Source organism: Urocitellus parryii, chromosome 11 (genome assembly GCF_045843805.1).
Source record: "Urocitellus parryii isolate mUroPar1 chromosome 11, mUroPar1.hap1, whole genome shotgun sequence".
Classification (NCBI taxonomy): domain Eukaryota; kingdom Metazoa; phylum Chordata; class Mammalia; order Rodentia; family Sciuridae; genus Urocitellus; species Urocitellus parryii.
The window spans coordinates 44,176,690-44,195,977 of record NC_135541.1 but is presented as its reverse complement, the minus strand read 5'-3'; the positions used below and the strand labels follow the sequence as shown (position 1 = coordinate 44,195,977).

Genomic DNA, 19,288 nt, shown 5'->3' with positions numbered 1-19,288 from the left:
AAACAAGTACTGCAAGAACTGAGGTGAGAATGGGCATTTCAGAGCACTCCGAGAGACTCTGGGGGTCTCCCACATGATGTCACTAACCAGAAACAGAAGATCCTTGAAGCTGCCAGAGTGTCTCTGCTTCCTTCCCCCTTGCAACTCCTGGAAGGGTGCAGGGCTAATGACAGGCCACCTCCTCAATGCTTCTGGTCAAACATACCACGAGTGTTACTTTATTGTGCATTTGAAAAATGGCACTGCATTCTTTAATGGTGCACGAAAGTCAAGAAGATGTTTCCTTCCCAGATTCCAAATAATGAACTTACACAGCTGGACCATTTAATGGTTCTCTCCTAAGGAAGGACTGCTTTTCTCCTACAAGTACATGTTCAGATGCACTGGACATAACACCTAGTTCTGGAAACTTTGGGTTTCTATACGTGCTGTGACTTTGCTTTTATCCTTCAGGTCTTAGTTAACCTGTTGAGTTCTATCACCACAGATGTGGGACATGAATAAAAACTTAAACTGAATAAATACATCACTGATAGCATAACTTTTGAAGTGAATATTATGCATTTAGAGTTCTGTTCTTTTGAGAAAAGAAATAGGTGAATGATTACACTGTTTGAATTACATATAAGGTAGGCATATTATATGAAAAGATATATAAAGGATATGTAAGATTATGATTTCCACCCTATTTTAAGCCTCCTGTGTTAATTTCACTGACATGTTCACAGAATCAAACACTTGGGACTTAATGTGTTAAGCATCTGTCTCTGTGACTTCTTCCCATAGGCCCCAAAGACAAGGTTAGCTGCGTCTTCTGTGCATTCCTACAGCACAGCAGGACCTACCTCACTGGATAAGGCACTAGATTGTGGCTTGTTCTCTGTCTCCATTTTTTAAAAATATATATATTTTTAGTTGTAGTTGGACATTTATTTATTTTTATGTGGTGCTGAGGATCGAACCCAGTGCCTCACATGGCTAGACAAGCGCTCTGCTGCTGAGCCACAACCCCAGCCCTTCGGTCTCCATTTTTAGCAGAGACTATGTTCTCCGCCTCACTGACTTCACACAATCAGCACAAGCAGGCACTCGGGGGATACCTGCTGAATAAATGAACGACTTTCTTCATGAAAGTGAAACTCGTGCTGTGCAAACAGTCTTTTCCCCCTATTTATCAAAGCTAGATTTCATGAATCAAGAGTATAATACAGGTTTTAAAATCCAGCATTCAAGTTCCATCTTCAGAGGGTCATCATCCTAGTGATGACTCTGACAGTCACATTAATTTCAACTCAATATCCTCTTTCAGGGATATGGCCAGAGGACAACGGGCCACACTGTGTTTTTAATTACAAACAAGACATATGTTCAATCGATACAGTAAGGTGGACCCCCTGGTGAGTTCACTTTTACTCAGGAGGGCTTGACAGCCAGCACTAAATCTTTCCGAGGGTTTCAGTTTCATTTGGCCTCCTTTAGCCCCAGGAGTTTTTACACAGTACACATTTTCCACATGTAATTAAGTAATGGAGAGTGAGTTGTTATACATGACATTTAATTTTCGATAGTGGGGGAAGGTATGAAAAGAGCTGCAGGCAAGATCATTAATCTCCTTGGATCCCTGCACTGCCAGATGCAGCAATTCCTTCTTCATCGTACTGATAGAGGTCTCCTTCTGTACTTAAATTGGTTTGCTCATGTAGAGGGATAATGCCAAACAGGAAAACCCATAGAATTGAATGTGTGGTACACTGTAAGAACACAGACTGTGATACACATCTGGATGATGCAAAGTTAAACACTTTAGTATATGAGAATTGACATGTTTAGGATACAATCTACAGGACTGTGGAAATCTAATGATGTAAAAAGAAAGGGGAAAAATGACGATGTAAGCTATGTATATATAACTTGTTAATTTTCACTAATGACCCATAGATCCCTTGCAAATGACAAATCAATTAGTGTATGAATAAATACATGTGTTAAGAGAATATGACAAGGACATGATCACACAAGTGTACATCACTATAGACGGCCTTTAGTTAATTAAAGTGTTGTCCACAGCAGAGTTTAACAGCTTTTTGAGATTACTGCTAATCTCACTTCAAAACCTGTGGCCAGTGTCTGTTTTTATTTCAGTTGTCAAAAAACTTGAAAAAGAGCTGCCACGATATAAAAGGCAAGATTTTCTGTATAATGGAAAGGCACAGTGAATAATAATTTCAACTAAGGAAGGAAATTTTGCCAGTAGAAACACTAACAGCTTTAGAGACTAGTTTTCAAAGTAACCTTGTAACACAGTACAAGTGACACAGAGTTCATAATTATAATCCCATTTGTGGTGCTGAGATGATTCAAGTGTCTAGCTCCTGAAACTTGTTAAAAAACCAATTTTTACTTGTTTCTGGATTTGATTTCAAAATAGGCAAAATTGGTTTTTTTATAACAATAGTTGGAAAGTGGTAACATATAAGGCAGAGGTGAAAAGGTATGTATCTAGGTACATAATGAGCTAGACAAACAATCTGAATATGCAGGCCACCAAGTATAACAGGATGCAAATTCACCATTTTAACCCTATTGGTTAATACAGGTCCCAATGTATAAATAGGACAGAAATCTACCATGTGTCCCCAGAGTATCCATAAAGGTCACTACATATAAAGATGATGCAAATCTACTATTATTACTCCATTAGTTATATGCAGACTTGAGGAGCAATAAAATATTTTATTCTTTGCATTAAGTGCCTCAAATTCTGACACTATTTGATATTACTCACCCAGGTAAAATCTATTATATTTTATAATAGATTATATTTTATAATAGATATGGGGATTCCTTTGTGTTAATTAGGTTTTTCTTTATGAATGTGATTCACTTAAAAAATATTCAACACTATGGAGTTACAAAAGTAAACAGAGGGGAAAAGTATATAAGAGAAAATGATTCTTTTTTTTTTTTCCCTTATCCTCCTTCCTTTTTTTCTGGTTTCTCTTCCTTCCTTCCTCTTTCTTTTCTCACCTTTTGTTGCCATAATCATAATCATCATCATAGTGGCAAACATTGTGAGTCCATGTGGACTAGTAATTTATATGAACTAATACATTAGAGAGTTTATGAGATGGCTATATCAGACCCATACTAAGGAGTCAGGAAATTGACCACGCTTCCTTAGCTGGGGTTCTATAGAGCTGGGATTCAAGTCCAGACAGAATGAATCCAGGGTTTCTTCTTTCAATCACGAAGTCTTTTAATTCAGCCAGGCTTTAGGAAAGAAAGCTGTGTCTTTAAGGAAAAAAGAGTTGTCAGAAGAACAGTTCCTCCTTTATGGCAACTTAAGCCTTAATTAAATTTTGGCACACAAATTATCAGATACACATCTATTCAACAAAAAGCTATCAATTGTGTGTACGTCTCTCCTGGTTCAATTTAAACTCATGGTCACAAAGTGGATATGACAATTGATTACTCAGAATCACTCCTATGTCTTTTTTCTTTCTATAAAAGAATACATAAAGATCTTCCAAACTTAGTGAATTTGGTACAATAATAGGAAGAGGGACTGAGTCCTGAAGAATTTTGTTGAATACTGAATTCAATAAATAAGTAAATAAATGTATATATTTAAATCTGTACAATTATAATAACAGTAACTAAACTATGATTGTTGCTTTTGGAAATAGACAATCTACAATTGTTTTGTTGGAGCTAAAAAGGAAATTTTTTCAATAGTTTTCTGAATGCTCATTATTTGTTAGGCATTATAATTGAATGACTTTGTAAGAAATGTACATGCTATGGTCTGAATGCTTGTGTTTTCCTCAAAGTTCATATGTTGACACCTAATCCCCAACATGAAAATATGAGGAAAGAGGTGCAGCCCTCAGGAAAGGGATTAGTTCCCTTGTAAAAGGGGCCTCAGGGAACCCCACCTGCCACATGAAGAAGACCCAGCAGAAGACACCTTCAATAAGACAGGAAGCGGGGCCCTCAGCAGAAACCAGGTCTGCCAGCACCTTGATCTCAGACTTCCCAGCATTCCTAACTTTGAGAAATAAATTTCTGTTGTTTAAAAGACACAGTTTATGGCATTTGTCATTGCAGCCAGAATGGACTAATATATTTCATAATTAAGTATTTTGAATGAACATGGATATTTCTAAATCGCTGAAAATCACTTCAATAAATAAGTATTTAGCAGCACCCTCAATCTTACAGGCACCGTCAGTCAATTTACTCAGCAAATTATTTTCTTGACTGATTCTGCTCTGTTCTGAACAACTGAAATTGAAATCTGACACTAAATCAATGGGGCTTTATTGTGTTGATTAAAATTCTACTCAGCTTTCTCTTCTGTATTCTATATAATTTCAAATCATTTAAGCTTTCTTCATGGAAGGAAAAGGGTTCTCTTTCCTAAATACTGCATTTTATTACATTATTTCCTCTGGATCTGATTCAATTTTTTTTCTCTCTCTATTAAAATAGGATAGCCCAGAACTGGGAATAAAGACCTCACAGATGCTGAAGAGGTAGAAGTAATGTCAACAGCAACACTTGCAGCAGCAGCCACCACTCAATATTAAACCCTATAGAGTGACATTGTTAGAAACGTATCTTAGTCCATTTTCCATTGCTACAATAAAATATCTAAGAATGGGAAACTCATAAAGAAAAGAGGCTTGTTTAGCTCTCAGTTTTGGAGGCTGAAAGTCCAAACAGCATTGTACTGGCAGCTCTGACAAAAGCCTCCTGACAGATTGTATCACAGTGGGAGTGTGTAAGAGAGGGAGAGATCACATGGGGAGGCAGGATGCACCTTCTTCCTTCATTTTTTTCATTTTTCCTTTTTCCTTTTGCAGTGCTCTCAGGGTTGAAACCAGACCTTATGTATGCCTGGCACGTAATGTACCACTGAGCTACACCCCCAGCCCAGGCTTATTCTATGATTTGCTCTCAAGAGAATTACCACAGAGTCCCTTGAGAACCACCTTAATTCCTCCTGAGGGTGGGGTCCCCAGTGACCTATCAATTTCCACTAGGCCTCACCTTTTCCAGGTCCCCCTTCCTTTTAACATATCCACACTGGGGTCCAAGCTTCCAACCACGATCCCTGAGGGACACACTCAAACCACATCCAGACCACAGCAGTGCCTCACACACCTTCTCAAGCAGTCCTCACACAGCTTTAGATGACGTCCTCACACCTAGACCCATTACTTGTGGGGACCTCTCTTGCAGACGACATCTAGTATGGCTGAATTTTCTTCAAAACTGTTTAGGCTTTCATCATCTAATTCTCATTCAACCCCTGACAAGAGAAACAAGGGAACCAAAAATGGAGAAGGTGCCAATAGAGCACATCAAGGTGAGCAAGCCTGAAGGGGTAGCCTGAACATACAAGGGCACATGAGAAGGAAGAAAGCTCTCCCGCTTTTTTTTTTTTTTTTTAAACAGGGATTTAAACCCAAGGGCACTTAACCACTGAGCAACTTCCCCGGCCCCCACCCCTCCTTTAAAAAAAAAAATTATTTAGAAACAGGGTTTTGCTGAGTTTCTTAAGGCCTCACTAAGATGCTGAGGCTGGCTTTGAACTCTTGATCTTCCTGCCTCAGCTTCTCAAGCTGCTGGGATTACAGGCGTGTACCACCATGCTTGGCAATGTTTCCTCCCTCGTTAGTAGGTAGAAAATTAGGAAGGACCACCAGGTAGGAGACAAGGGCTCCAGAGCAGGACTGCTTCAGGAGAAAAGTAGCAAGTCCAGGTAAGGCTGAAAATCGACATGGGAAGGAATATTTCAATCCTGGGAACGAAAGTACCCTCTAATCCCAGGGTTCCCTATGATTGGACAGATCTTATCACTGGCAACTAATGAGAAAGGGAAGAACAAGACAAATTGTAAAATAGCAGCTAATATTACTATATGTTCAACATTGTGTTGACATTTAAACTTTTTGAAAGAGGTAGGGCTTTGCTATTCCCCACTTTACAGATGATAACCAAGGTCTAGAGGGCGACATTAATGAATAGGGCTAGTTACATCACCTAAAAACAATTCAGATTTACTTATCATTTCATCCAAATAACAGAGAATTAAAGAACCTCATTCTACTGCTGATGTGGCAATAATGGCTACTCTGATTCATTTACACCACAAGGGCTCAGTCAGGTAGGAGGTCAGATTGGATAATTGTGAACCCCCAAACACACACCATTCTCAACGGCAGAGTTGACATCTCCTCACTCTGGATCTCTCACCAGCACTCTTAATAAGCTCCCCAAACTTTCCTGGGTTGTTTCCTGCTGATTCTCTGATGAAGACGTTAGTGAGTCTATAGATGGTGCCAGGAGAAATTAGAGGGCTCCATTATATTTATATACACAGTAACCAAATCCAGCAAGGTAAGAATTTTTAATAATGGAAACATAAATACTAACCTCAACTCCCAATTCTATCAGGTAAAACAAAATAAAACAAAACAAAACAAAACAAACAAGAAAAACCCCATAGTTAAAAACAACTGTACTTTTCATAATGTGACAGAAAAGGAAAAGATATTTTTAGAAAAGACAGCAATTTTCTTATACAAACCAAAAATTAAAATAATATTACACCAATAAAAATATCTTTAGAAGAGACTATACATTTTAGAAAACCAGACCTATCTATATCTTACCTGATGAAAACAAGTTTGACCTTGGATGGGGCAGTCTTAATAATGGCAGATGCATTTTGGTGACTTCTTCCATAGAGGATCTGATTATTTATCTGTTTGAGAGAAAAAAAAATGTACTTGTACAAACACCACCTGTATATTTTATGTAAAATATGTTTATATACATATACAAGTCTATATGTATGTATTTGGAACTAAGTAATAAAGTTTTCCTTTTTTTTTTTCTTTATTATTTCCTTCAGTGCTAGGGATTAAACCCAGGGCCTTATGCATGCTTTGCAAGTGCTTTACCACTAAGCCACACTCCCATCCCAAGACTATTAGTTTTCAAGGATTATATGTAGGTCTGAATAAGGCTAAAAATCTTTATTCTTTGTAGTACAAACACTAATTCTAAGCAGCCATAAGAGTCTCATAAGTTCAATTTTGACTAAAGTTAAAAAGAACATAAGTTCTTGATTGTTTCACTCATGCAAAATGCAAAAACTTTATGATAGATATTTCATTTCCTACAGCTTTTCCAGATTCCTAAAAAATGCAGAAAACAGACTAAACTGTAGTATTCACCAGAGCTCTGGAGGACCCATTAAACGTGATTCTGTAAATGTGTCAAGGTTATTACACAGAATAAATGTTGTTACCCCCAAGGAGATAAATATGTATTCCTGTTTTAAGTCAAATTGTAGATCAAATACATAGAAATATTTTACAGTAGACAATCAATGAGCCATCTGTTCATGTCCAAGATGAGGAATTTTTAAACTTGATTGCTTTCACCTACATATGATCTAAAATCATGAGATATAAAGTTTTCCATTCTAGATGCTCCCACTGATAGACTGTGAGGATAGCTATAATCATTCTCTTATTTTATTTCATTGAATTAATAACTGCTCTTACATTTTGGCTTTATCTCTCTCTAATGAGCAATTAATAATAGTATACTATTATAGTAACCTTATTAACTGTGACCTTGATAATTTCTAGTTTTTAAAACATAGTAAAATATACTCTACAAGGGCTAATAAAAAGGTATCGAAGACTTTAGTAATCAGAACCTACTTTGTCTGCCCTTGATGTCTCTGAAATTTTGCATTTGAAAATACACCTGACAAACCTTTGAAGACACAAAAGTATCTTTTTTGTCACAACAGTTAAAATGAGAGAGCAGATATAAGTGAGCACTTCAAAAGCTGGAATGAAAGTATAATGTTTGTAACTGTCTTGAAAGAAGATTTTCCATCACCTTGCCCAAAGAGGCTGAGCCAGGCTTCACACCCAGGGCTGTTGTGGTAACCAGCTTGAGTTACCTCTTCATTCTACATGCTATCTATCAGGCCTCCTGCTTCACCAAGCTCTCGATCTCACAGGAATCTGTTTTTTCACAATGTCATTTCTTTGGGACTCAGTTTTCTCCCCTCTAAAAGGAATTTAAGTACCTACTTCACAGAACTGTTTTGAGAATTAGAAGGGGCAATGCTTTTGCATTTTATTTATAGTGCTCTTAATACCCAATAATTCTTTTTTGTGTTCAAAACCATTCATCTGTTTTTAGTTATAATATCATGCATTTAGAAATGTGTCCACTCTCCAGATTACATATTTTCTACAAATATTTTCCATTTTCATGGTGTAATTTTTATATAATTAGTTTGTGTGTGTGCATGTGTGTGGTGTGCAAACCAGGTCCCAAAATAGCATGTTATATGTAAAACCTAATTTTATATAAATTATATGTATATGCATTATACACACACACACACACATACACACACACACATATATATATATATGCAGACAGATATCTTTATATCAATCTATATCTTTTTATAAGGGATGCTGGAGATTGAGCCCTGGGCCTTGCACATGCTAAGCATGTACTCTACCATTGTGCTACACACCCAATTTATATATATCTTCTTACCTAACTTAGTTATTTAACTAAGGGAAATGGCTGGAGAAATAATGTAGTCATTAAAAGTAATGTGAAAAAGCATACTTAACGACATAAGAAACGTCCAAAATGTATTAAGCAGCAAAACCAGGTTCCAGGATAGTATGTCTAGTCTGATCATGTTTTTTGCTAATCATATTTTCCAACGTCATTAACTTACAAAGAACTACAAACAAGAGTCGTTAAATCATATTTGTAAATGAGATGATATGTCGAACAAACCTGATTCAAAGCCTGCACTCAGATAACTGTTTGCGAATGTTTTCTCCCTTGTGCCTGGCCTCTGCATCCAGTGAGCCTTTTCTAAACCAAACCTATTTAAGCCTGCTTTTGAACTCCATGACACTAGGCTTTAGACAATTTCTTATTGTGCTTAAATGCCGGCAGAACATGGAAAAGCATCAGTGCAGGTACACAACATTTATTGAGTTGAGCTAAGCTCCTGAGGGCAGAAACTGGCATGTACCTCTTGGTATTTCCTAGATTGGCGTGCACAGCTTGTACACAGTGGTGCTCAGTGAGGATATGACGAACTGCAGAGCCCTGCGTGAAAGTGGCGCTTAATCAACTGCCAGTATGCTTCCTTTGACATGGGCTCCAGCCTTCAAAATGATTGAAGTTTAAAAAAATTGGTTTTGATCAGCAAAAAGCTTGAGCATTTTATATATATCTCACACTGTTTCAGGTTCACAGCCATTCCTACTTTTTAGCCATGAACCTCCATTTTGACAGAATAGACTATATGGTACTATAATCTTAAGAGGGAAAAATAATATCCCAAGTGAAGAAAGCAGTTCGTTAATTTTAATTTACTTAAGAGTGAACGCACAGTTCTGCCTTTCATGGTGTTATTTGCAAATGCTCAGAGGCTCTGGCAGGAGGAAGGCCTTCGCTGCTGCTGTTTCTTCCGGTGCCAGCTACTGTGAAGGGGGCTGCTCCCTGCCAGTGCTCAGAGGCTCTGGGAAGCTGCTGTGCAGTGGGAAACTGGGAACAGAGCAAGAAACTCAAGACAGAGAGAAACGTGCCCTTATGGATTAAATCTCTGGGTAAAGAACATCCAAGACAAAGCCTCATTCTGGCCTTAAAAATGACACATGAGCAACTCTGAGTTTTAGGAGAGGCAGCTTTCCTTTTTGTTTTTGTATTGAAATTAAAGGTAGATGGCTTCCAACTACATAAGCAGTTTTTATATTTCCTCCTTCCTAAATGAAAGTACTCCAGAGAAAATTCAGTAAGCAATTAGAAAGAATGATTCATTTTGTGCACAATTAACTTTAGACTGCCTCTGATCACTAAGAAACTGCTGTTTTCTGAGGGCACTATTTAAACAACAGATGTCGGTGATCTTCTAAGCACAGCATAGGCAAAAAACAAAATCCTCTACACCTCCCCCCATAGTCTTTCAGGTTAAAGATAATCAATGACTACCCCTTACTGAGGGCTTACTGGGGCACAACACTGCCAGACTCTTCAATGTGTAGTATCTCATTTTAAATCTCAGACCAGCCAGGGTATTATTTACTTTAACTAAATTATGAAATTGAAACAGAAAAGCTGAGCAATTTGCCAAGGTAATTTAGTGATGAGCTTAAAAGATTGTAATCCTAGGGCACACCAAGGTCACATGGCTGTAAAGCACACTTCAAAAGAAAAAAAAATCAGATGATTTTTTGAGGCCATCTTCATAACATGCCTATAAACTTTGATCAGTAACAGAAGGTGCCAGACAGGTCCCATTTTAGGCCCTGGGCTTCTGAGATGAAGAGGTCAATACCAGTCGAGGAAATGTCCAGTGGCTGACTAGGAGGCTTTCTAAAGGCCCAAATGTAGCATGGAGTCTTTCGGGCTGTGTTTTTCTCTTATGATGAACAGACTACCCCCTGAACAATTATTAAACCTCTTGACATTTTTTTCCCACTACATGTATATATACAGATTGAGCATCCTTATGGCTTTTTCTGACCCAAGCCAAAGGAAAACAATTAAAATATTTCATTTGGGGGCAAATACTGCCCCTGTCCCTTCATAATCTTAGTGACAATTCAGATTATCTAGACAATGAGCAAACATCACTAAGTTCCATTTATTTCAAGTAAACAGAGAAAGAGAAGCTAAGTGCCTTTCCCAAAGTATTTTCCTTTTAAAGGTGAGTCAATGATATAAGGGAAGAATAAAAGCATTGTTGAGAGGTGTCCTTATCTTTAATATTATTCTCTAATCAAATTGGAACCTTAATGAATTGGAATAGGATCCTTATAAGAGGAGACACAAGAATACAGCAAGGAGCCCATTTGCAAACTAGGAAGGGGCTTCACCAGGAAACAAACTGACCAGCACCTTGTTCTTGGGCTTCTAGCCTCCAAAACTGTAAGAAATAAATATCTGTTGTTTAAGCTGTCCAGTGCCTGACATTTGTTACAGAAGCCCAAGTTGACTTACACAGCCATTTGAACTAATTTCTGTTCCTTGCAATTGAAAAGTCCCCACTGATACAGCTCTTGAGGCCCTTTCTAATTCTGAAAATTAATTTATACATCTAAGTGACATAACTTATCTCTCAGATATTCAGAAATTATCCTTAGCATCCTTAAGATGAAAGAAGAAGAAAAAGGAAAAAGGCTCTCTGTCCAAAGGGGCTTTCTGTGCTTTTCACCTAGATACTGGATTTCTTTTCTCTTGGACTTTCTCTCCTGATTACTGTCAAAGAGGGCTTTCTGAGACTTCCAGATGTATAGTAACTTCTGTCTCAGCTCCATGATCCCTGGTCCCAGAAAGGTGATAAGCTTTCATCTTATGGGTAAGTTAGTTCACTTTTTTCCAGGTTCTAAATTTTCAATTCAGTGAGTAAATTATAACAGCTTTGGATAATGAGGTCCACAACCCAAAACGAGATACACCTATATTTGCAAAACTTGTATAAAACAGGTTTTCATTGCACTTAATTTTTGCCCTTGTGGCTTGGTTTCTGCTACTGTGGAGGGAAAGACAGCAAAGGCCTGTTATAAGGTAAGTCCCTATATATCAAATATGGGAGACTTAACTGAAATATTTCACAGTTTGTGTTGGAAGTAGAATGAGGGCTAATCCAGCAAAGATTCAGCAAAGTAAATGCTGAAAATCCTTTTCTAATACTACATAAATTTTCACTTTAAAGGTCTTTAATGAGATTTGTTTCAATAAAATTAATTATTCAAAAAATATTACGAAGAGATAGTTTTAAAATACTCTTAATTTTCCATAGTTCAACTGAACATGAATATAAATTTATGCTGAAAAGCAGCTCAATTAAATCTATTCAAAAGACATATCAAGTTGGAAGTAAAAGTTAATTGAGCTGGGGTTGAAAATATTAATTATACAAAAATTAAAATTTAGTTCAAGTAACAGATCTGCCTGAGGTTTGAACATCATGTCATAATTTATTACACTCAATAATAACCCTGATGCTTTTTTTCAAAGCAAAAGGCTTTACTATGAAAAGTGATAATTATTAGAAGCTGAGTTGAAATTCACATTACTTAAATTGCTGATAATGATGTTGAGTCCTTTTCCCTACTTTCAAATATCCTAAATTTCACAATTTAAGACATTAAAATATATAGTTTAATTTTGTCTTTGTCTCTTTTATTAAATAAAACACACATGCAGGAAAACCCAAACAAATCCTAAGTGCTTAAGATGAAGAATAATCTCACATATTAACTTTTAATCTAATTAATTCTACTTCTAAAGAATTATCCTAAAATATTAAAAATTCAAGACATCAAAATGTCTATCATAGCTATACTTTTAATAGGGGAAAAAACTTACATTTCTTCAACAAAAAGCTTGTTGTATTCATGGTCAAATGTCAACAAATGGAACATCATTCCATTAAAAGGAAGTGAGGGGGGGTGCTATATCTCTGGATGGGTTGCTGCAAAAACAAGACTTTTGGGTGAAAAAAGTAATGAATATCATGTGACCTACTTATTAGTCACATGATTGTCATAAAAGTTCCTGTGTGGATGTAAAGGAAGCTTGTGACTGCCTTTACTAGGTCAAAGCCAGTATCTCTGACGGTGGAATTTCCACAGTTCAATACCAATTTCTTACAATTATAATTACACCATTTAATAAGCAATATACAAGGCACACATACTACACACCTGCACATGTACATGTACACCTTAAATATACTACTTCATTTATCTCACTAATCAGCAGAGGAGTGCTTTATTACATCTTTATACATGGAGAAGTTGGGGCTTAGTAATTTCAAGGAATTTGACCAATGTAACACATATTGAGCCAGAATTTATAGCCAGTTCTCTTTGAGTCTAGAAGCCTAGCTTGTTAATAATAGAAAACATTCCTTGAGGGTATTTATCTGGGGTGAAAAAAAGAAGCCATAGGTTAAGTAACTCATTTATAATCCTATGAAATATTAATCCCAACTTAGAAGGCTCACAAAATAGAAACCCCAGATCAAGAAATATTCCAAAAAAGTGTAATAGTCATGTTGTGTACCTTGTATTTGCTCCCTTATTCAACAGTCACTGCACACTTGATAAAAACACAGGAATTTCTGTTGCTGTCATCATGATAGCTGCCATATACTGAACAGATAACAGATTTTCTGAAAGCTACTTTGTAATAATGACTTTATTGAGTCAGATATGGTCCCAGCCCTCAAGCACCTGGTACTTTAACAAGTGACACAAATCCTGGAAACAAATAATTGCATCGCCCTGGAAACAAATAATTGCATTGCCATATGGTGGATGTGGGCATAAAGCAAGCAGCACCCATCTCTTCTCAGAGCAGACAGCAGGACAGTGGGTTAGCAGGCGTGGAAGGAGGTGAGTGCCACTAGGTTGGGGATAAGCAGGTGAGACGAATGCAGGTGTGAAACTTGTCTCTTTCCAGGAAACACAGATACCTCAGTGCAGCTTTTTGGGCAGGCACAGAGAAGTAGACTAATGTATAAATAAAGACTTCGCAGACTTTCAGAATATTTTTTCTTCCCCAAAAGCTGGGCTAGGAGTCCCATGATGAAGACTCTCTTTCCAAACCACTGCTTCAGTTTTGGGAGGAGGAAAGGGTTACTAAGGCAAGGGGTGGAACAGGGAAGGTGACCAACACTCACAGAAAAACATAGTTCCACAATAATGAGCAAAGAATTTTGGAGAATTTATCACATTTTTTTTCTCAAAAAAGAAAAAATTAATATACATCAAGGAGAAAGTTCTTAGTACTTTGGACAAAATAGCAGGCTTTAAGGACTAAATATAACAGATATAGTGCTAAAATGAGATTTGCCACAACTTTGATTTAATCTATTACTTGTTCAGGACAACGTTCCCAAAGGATCATATTCATTTAAAAGGCTTAAGCATGAGAGATTTCTTTTTTCTCAAACATTCAAATACAATTAAATTGAAATATTTTCTATTTTCTCTTCTTCTTCTTCTTTTTTTTTTTTTTTTTTGTACTAGGAGTTGAACCCAGGGCACTTTACCACTGAGTTACATCCCTAGCCCTTTTTAATGTTTTACTTTGAGACAGGGTCTCACTAAGTTGCTTAGGGCCTTGCTAAGTTGCTGAGGCTGGCTTTGAGTTTGTGATCTTTCTGCCTCAGCCTCCTGAGCCACTGGGATTACAGGCATGTACCATCATGCTTGGCTCTAAATTGAAATATTTTCTAATGGCAGATTAATAGTAATATGTAACTCATTTCTTTCTAAAGATGTATTTGGTGCACTGGGAAAATAGTAAGATACTCTTTTGAATCCTAGACCACTGCCATTAGTAGAAAAATATTAACTTTAAAAAAGTGAATGGAGAAATAGGTTTATATATTGCTTTGATTTTTAGTGTTTCTGTAGAATTTGCCTGAATTACTACAGGTTGGTTCACTTGAACAAATAATGTAGTTGCCTACTGTTAATTTCCTATTGCCTTGGGGTTATGGTATGTAGTTCAGTGGTAGAGCAAGTGCTTAGCATGGGTGAGTCCCTGGGTTCAATCCTTAGAAACAGAAGGAAGAAAAGAAAGGAGGGAGTAAGGAAGAATGCTAAATACAAATCCAACTTCAAAACCAATTAAGAATTATTTTGATCTAGCAAATCTTAGCATCAGTGCACACGTAAAAATCTTATCTTTGGGAGTGGTTTTATTCCTCCTACCACAGGTCTACTTTACAAATCCCTATTGGTGCAAAGTGACTAATGTCCCCCAAAGAGGGACCTATAAACTCAGTACCAGGACCACCAGTATCCTGGTGGGTTCACTCAGCTTTGGTACATGTGATTGCAGACTTTGGGATAGATACAGGGTAAAGAGAACGGATGAAAAGGCACCTCAGCAAAGCAACTATCACAATACAGTGAAAAACAGTGCCATAAAAAATTAACAAACCAAATACAAATCTGACATCATTCTGCATTTTCAGAACTGGGTTTCATATTTGCCCAATGTCCTTGGTCAAGCACCACCATGCCCGGCAGCAATTTACTTTTTGAACATCCTCACTTCCCAGCTCTTTCAAAACCACTTCCTGAACCCTAAGCATAGTTGTAGATGACCTGTCCTCCTGACCTGGGGTGGGGAGGGGGTGCCTTCTACTGTATCATTGGAAAAACTGTCATCCTAATCCCCAATTTCTTCCATAGCATCATTGGAGATAATGGGTGTCAGCAGTAGCTCCAATGGGGAGGTTTATTTTGAGGTAATACTCTTTGGCCATTATTTTAATTGGGACTAGACACAACTTGCTTCTTAGAACAGGATTTAGCCAAAAATTGGATAGCAAGAATCTGATCCAATAACATCATTAACATCTTCCTTTTTCACAGAAATCTCTGCTGTGTGCATGTAGCTCAGGACCTCTTCAAATTTATCAGAGCAAAGAAAATTTGTATTACTGAAGAGTTATGTACTTCAAACATCTTGAGCTTTTTAAAGGAGGCACAGCAGGCAGTGAGAACACATCTGTGTGCTCTGAATTTCACATCTTCAACCACAATAGCAATATCACAAAATTCTCCTTCCAGGCATTATTCATTTGGTGTTTTCAGAAACAGTGCTTTATGATCATTATCATTATATTTAATGGTTTCAGATATACTGATGAAAAACTCCATGAACAACCTAGGCAATTATCTTAACACCTTAAATACCCAAATCTTCAGATCAGAATAACTGATCAGGGGCACACCTGACCTGCCTCCTGGAACAGCCAAGGACACTCATGTGGACTTCCCATGTTCACTAGCACACAGCAATTCTCATTTCATGTGTTGTAACTGTTAGCAGAGAAAACCTCAATACAAGTACCAATACTAAAAACTGTCTGACCAGAGAATAATACTATTTTCATACTTTCTCAAGTGAATATGTATGGCATATGTATGAATAACTTTCTTCAATTAAAAAAAAAAAACAGCACCTATCAGGTTGGATGGGGTCTAATGTTATCCAGGGTTTGCTAGATCTGGTGGGGAAAACAGACTCTCATATACAGCAGCTCCTCATAGCCACAGTTTCATATTCATGGGTTTCAAGTTGCCTGTGGCCAAGTGCAGTTTGAAAACATGTGTTGAAAAATTCCAGAAATAAACAGTTCATAAGTTTTAAATTGTGCACCATTCTGAGTAGCATGATGAGTAGTATCACACCATCTCACTCCATCTCTCCCAGAAGGGGAATCAAATGCAGTGTGTCTATCCTCCTGCCTGTTGCTCAACTGGTAGCTGTCTCAGTTGCCAGATCAACTGTTCTTGTGTTCAAGCAACCTTATCTTACTTAATAGTGACCCCAAAGCATAAGACATGCACAACAGAAGATATGAAGAATTTTTCTTAAGAAAATATAGAATAGAGTATTATAGTATATTGTTATAATTGTTATATTTTATTATTGTTGTTGTTAATCTCTCAGTGTTCCAAATTACCATATGTATGCACATACAGGGGAAAAACAGTCTATATGAGGTTCAACACTATCTACAGTTTCAGGCATTGGGGGTCTTGGAATATATCTCATTTGGACAAGGGTGGACCACAGCACTGTTAGTGAAGTGGAAATTTCTTTTGTGCAAATAAAGCAAAATACAGAAATAAATTACATGTTGCAGCTGACATTAAGAACACTCTTTGAAATAATGCATAGTTTTCCAGCCTACATTTCCATACAGTCATTACAATAGCAATGAGAAGGACTGGGAGACAGAAGGAAAGATGCTGGACAGAATGGGGATAGTTGCCTGGAGAACCGTCCTAAGCTACCATGCAAGAGGTGAGGAAGAACTGCAGGCACCAGTTCTTCAGAGACACATTGCTAAAACCAGTCCTTCCAATGGCACATTTCTTCCCAGCTCACCTCACCCCTACCTTTCCGTTTCCCCCTGTAATCTCATTTTCTTCAATAACCTTCATTTTCACTTTCTTTCTGGGATTTAAAAATAACTTGGCTCACTGGAGAGATCCCACATAAAGCTTTTTTTTTTTTTTGTATAGGGTCTTGAACTCAGGACTCACACATGCTAGCAAGTGCTCTACCACTGAGCCACATCCCCAGCCCCCAAATAAAGCTTTTGTGAGAGCAATAATAAAGATGGCAGAAATAAAAATTAAATGATTGTCATTCCTTCAAAAGAACAGTAAGAATACAGATTTTTGGCTTAAGTATTTCAGTGACATAAACACATGAAGTTTAACTACGTCTTGCCCTAACAAGCCAGGGCCAGAAACAAAAAAAGCAAAAATAGAGCTAAAAAACTTCACAGCAGGAAACAGAAGAGATGGAGGCTGCCCAATATGAATTAGGTTTTACATAACAGCTTCTGTAGCCTGAAAACAAAGTCCTGCCCAACTCCAGCATGGAAATGAAGGGGAAAGTGCTTTGATCATTAAGTTCACAGAATTTCTTGTACTGTACAAGGGCAAGTTAAAAAAAATGATCATTTTTCCCTTTGGTTCTTAAGAAATAGGTATAATTTCACCAGCTGCACTATTCTTTTAATAAAATTAAAGTGGCATTAAATTTTAAGATGAGCCAGTAATCCCAGTGACTTAGGAGGCTGAGGCAGGAGGATCACAAGTTCAAGGATAGCCTGGGCAACTTACAGGACACCTATATGAAAAAATAAAAAGGACTAAGGAATGTGGTTCAGTTGTAGAACACCGTAGGTTCAATCCCTGGTACTGCACACACACATACACATGCAAAAAAAAAAAAAATCATACTTTATAAACTTACATCCAGGTATACTAATAAAACCTAATTCACCCGCTTGCTGGGAATGGAACCCTATGGCCATATGCATGTTAGACAAGTGCTCTACCTCTGAGCTACATCCCCTGCCCTAAAAGAGTCAATCTAAATGACAAGCTTTTGATTGTAAATTCCAAGTAACTGTATCCATGGATGCACAAAATCTAGTGACTTATTTACTATTGTACCATACTTCCAAATCACATCTAAGTCTTTCAAGATATTTCAGAATTAACTCACTGGCATTAGAGAATGAAGGACAAGCTGTTGGCACTGAGGTAGGAGTTCCGCCTTGAAACAGTGGCAAATACCTGGGTCAGTCCTTTAACTTTTATGATTTTAGCTTTTTCTCTTATCAAATTAATATCCTGAGACAATTACGATCTGAATTTACCTGTGGTTCTGTCTTTATCCCCTGGTAAGCATAGCAAGCATCCATGCTTTTCCAAGGTTCTTTTGTTTAGATGGACACAATATCTTCATTTATTTATTTTTATGAGATGCTAAGAATTGAACCCAGTGCCTTACACAAGCGAGGCAAGCGCTCTACCACTGAGCCACAACCCCAGCCCTTCCAAGGTTCTTAATACCATATTATACACATACAGAATGATGAGACTCAGTTTAGGCTCTACTGCAGGTACAGTTACAAAGGGAGCAATCCTTGTGCTTCCTCTTGTCTTGGAGGTCTCAGGAGCCAGAGGGGCCCAGCTCCACACGCCAGCCTCATCAACTGCACACTTCTCGGGCCACCCACTCTGTTCCTCCGGGCTGCTGCTGTAACCTGACAAATCACTCCAATTCCCTGCACAGCACTATCAGCTCTCTCTTCCCACACTTGCACTGTAGGGCAGACTATAAATAAATCTGATATTCACGTGACAGCTCCATGCCCAGGCCTGTGTCTTTTAGGGGACTAATTGCTCAGGGAAAGCCAATACTCTAGGGTAGGTCTCATTCCCGTCTACACGGTAATTATATGCTAATGCCTTTTGAAATTAATTCACTAACCCCACACTAGCATGGAAGTAAAGGGTAAAGAAGCTGAGATTTAATCACAGCGTCTTCTGGAGGCTTAATGTAAAATTTCTTTTATACATAAACTGGGCCATTGATCGACGAAACTCAGCGATGCTCTTCCATTGTAACAATGCAATCCCACTGCGACAAAACTGCTGGCAAGTGTCCTGACAAGAATCAGTCACACGCAGGGACTGGCAGAGAGGCAGTGTCTGACTTAAAAGAAGCCACGGAGTGTCTGAACATTTTTTCCCCTTCTACATCTTAACCTCATTTAGGGTCTTAAGCAAATAGGATCAACTATAAAGTAAAAGCAGGCAGTGAACAAAGCAATAATATAAAAATGTCAAAAAAAAGTAATAATGAGAAATAATAC

The 19,288-nt window shown here is 37.6% G+C and overlaps 1 protein-coding gene across 1 annotated transcript in view; it reads right to left on the bottom strand.

Moving 5' to 3' along the window:
• Patj (PATJ crumbs cell polarity complex component) overlaps positions 1–19,288 on the bottom strand; it is a 331,415-nt gene that overhangs the window by 116,393 nt on the left and 195,734 nt on the right. Inside the window, exon 29 of the mRNA XM_026407227.2 lies at positions 6,684–6,775. Within this exon, the coding sequence (XP_026263012.2) occupies positions 6,684–6,775 (92 nt within the window). The remainder of the gene's footprint in view (positions 1–6,683; positions 6,776–19,288) is intronic.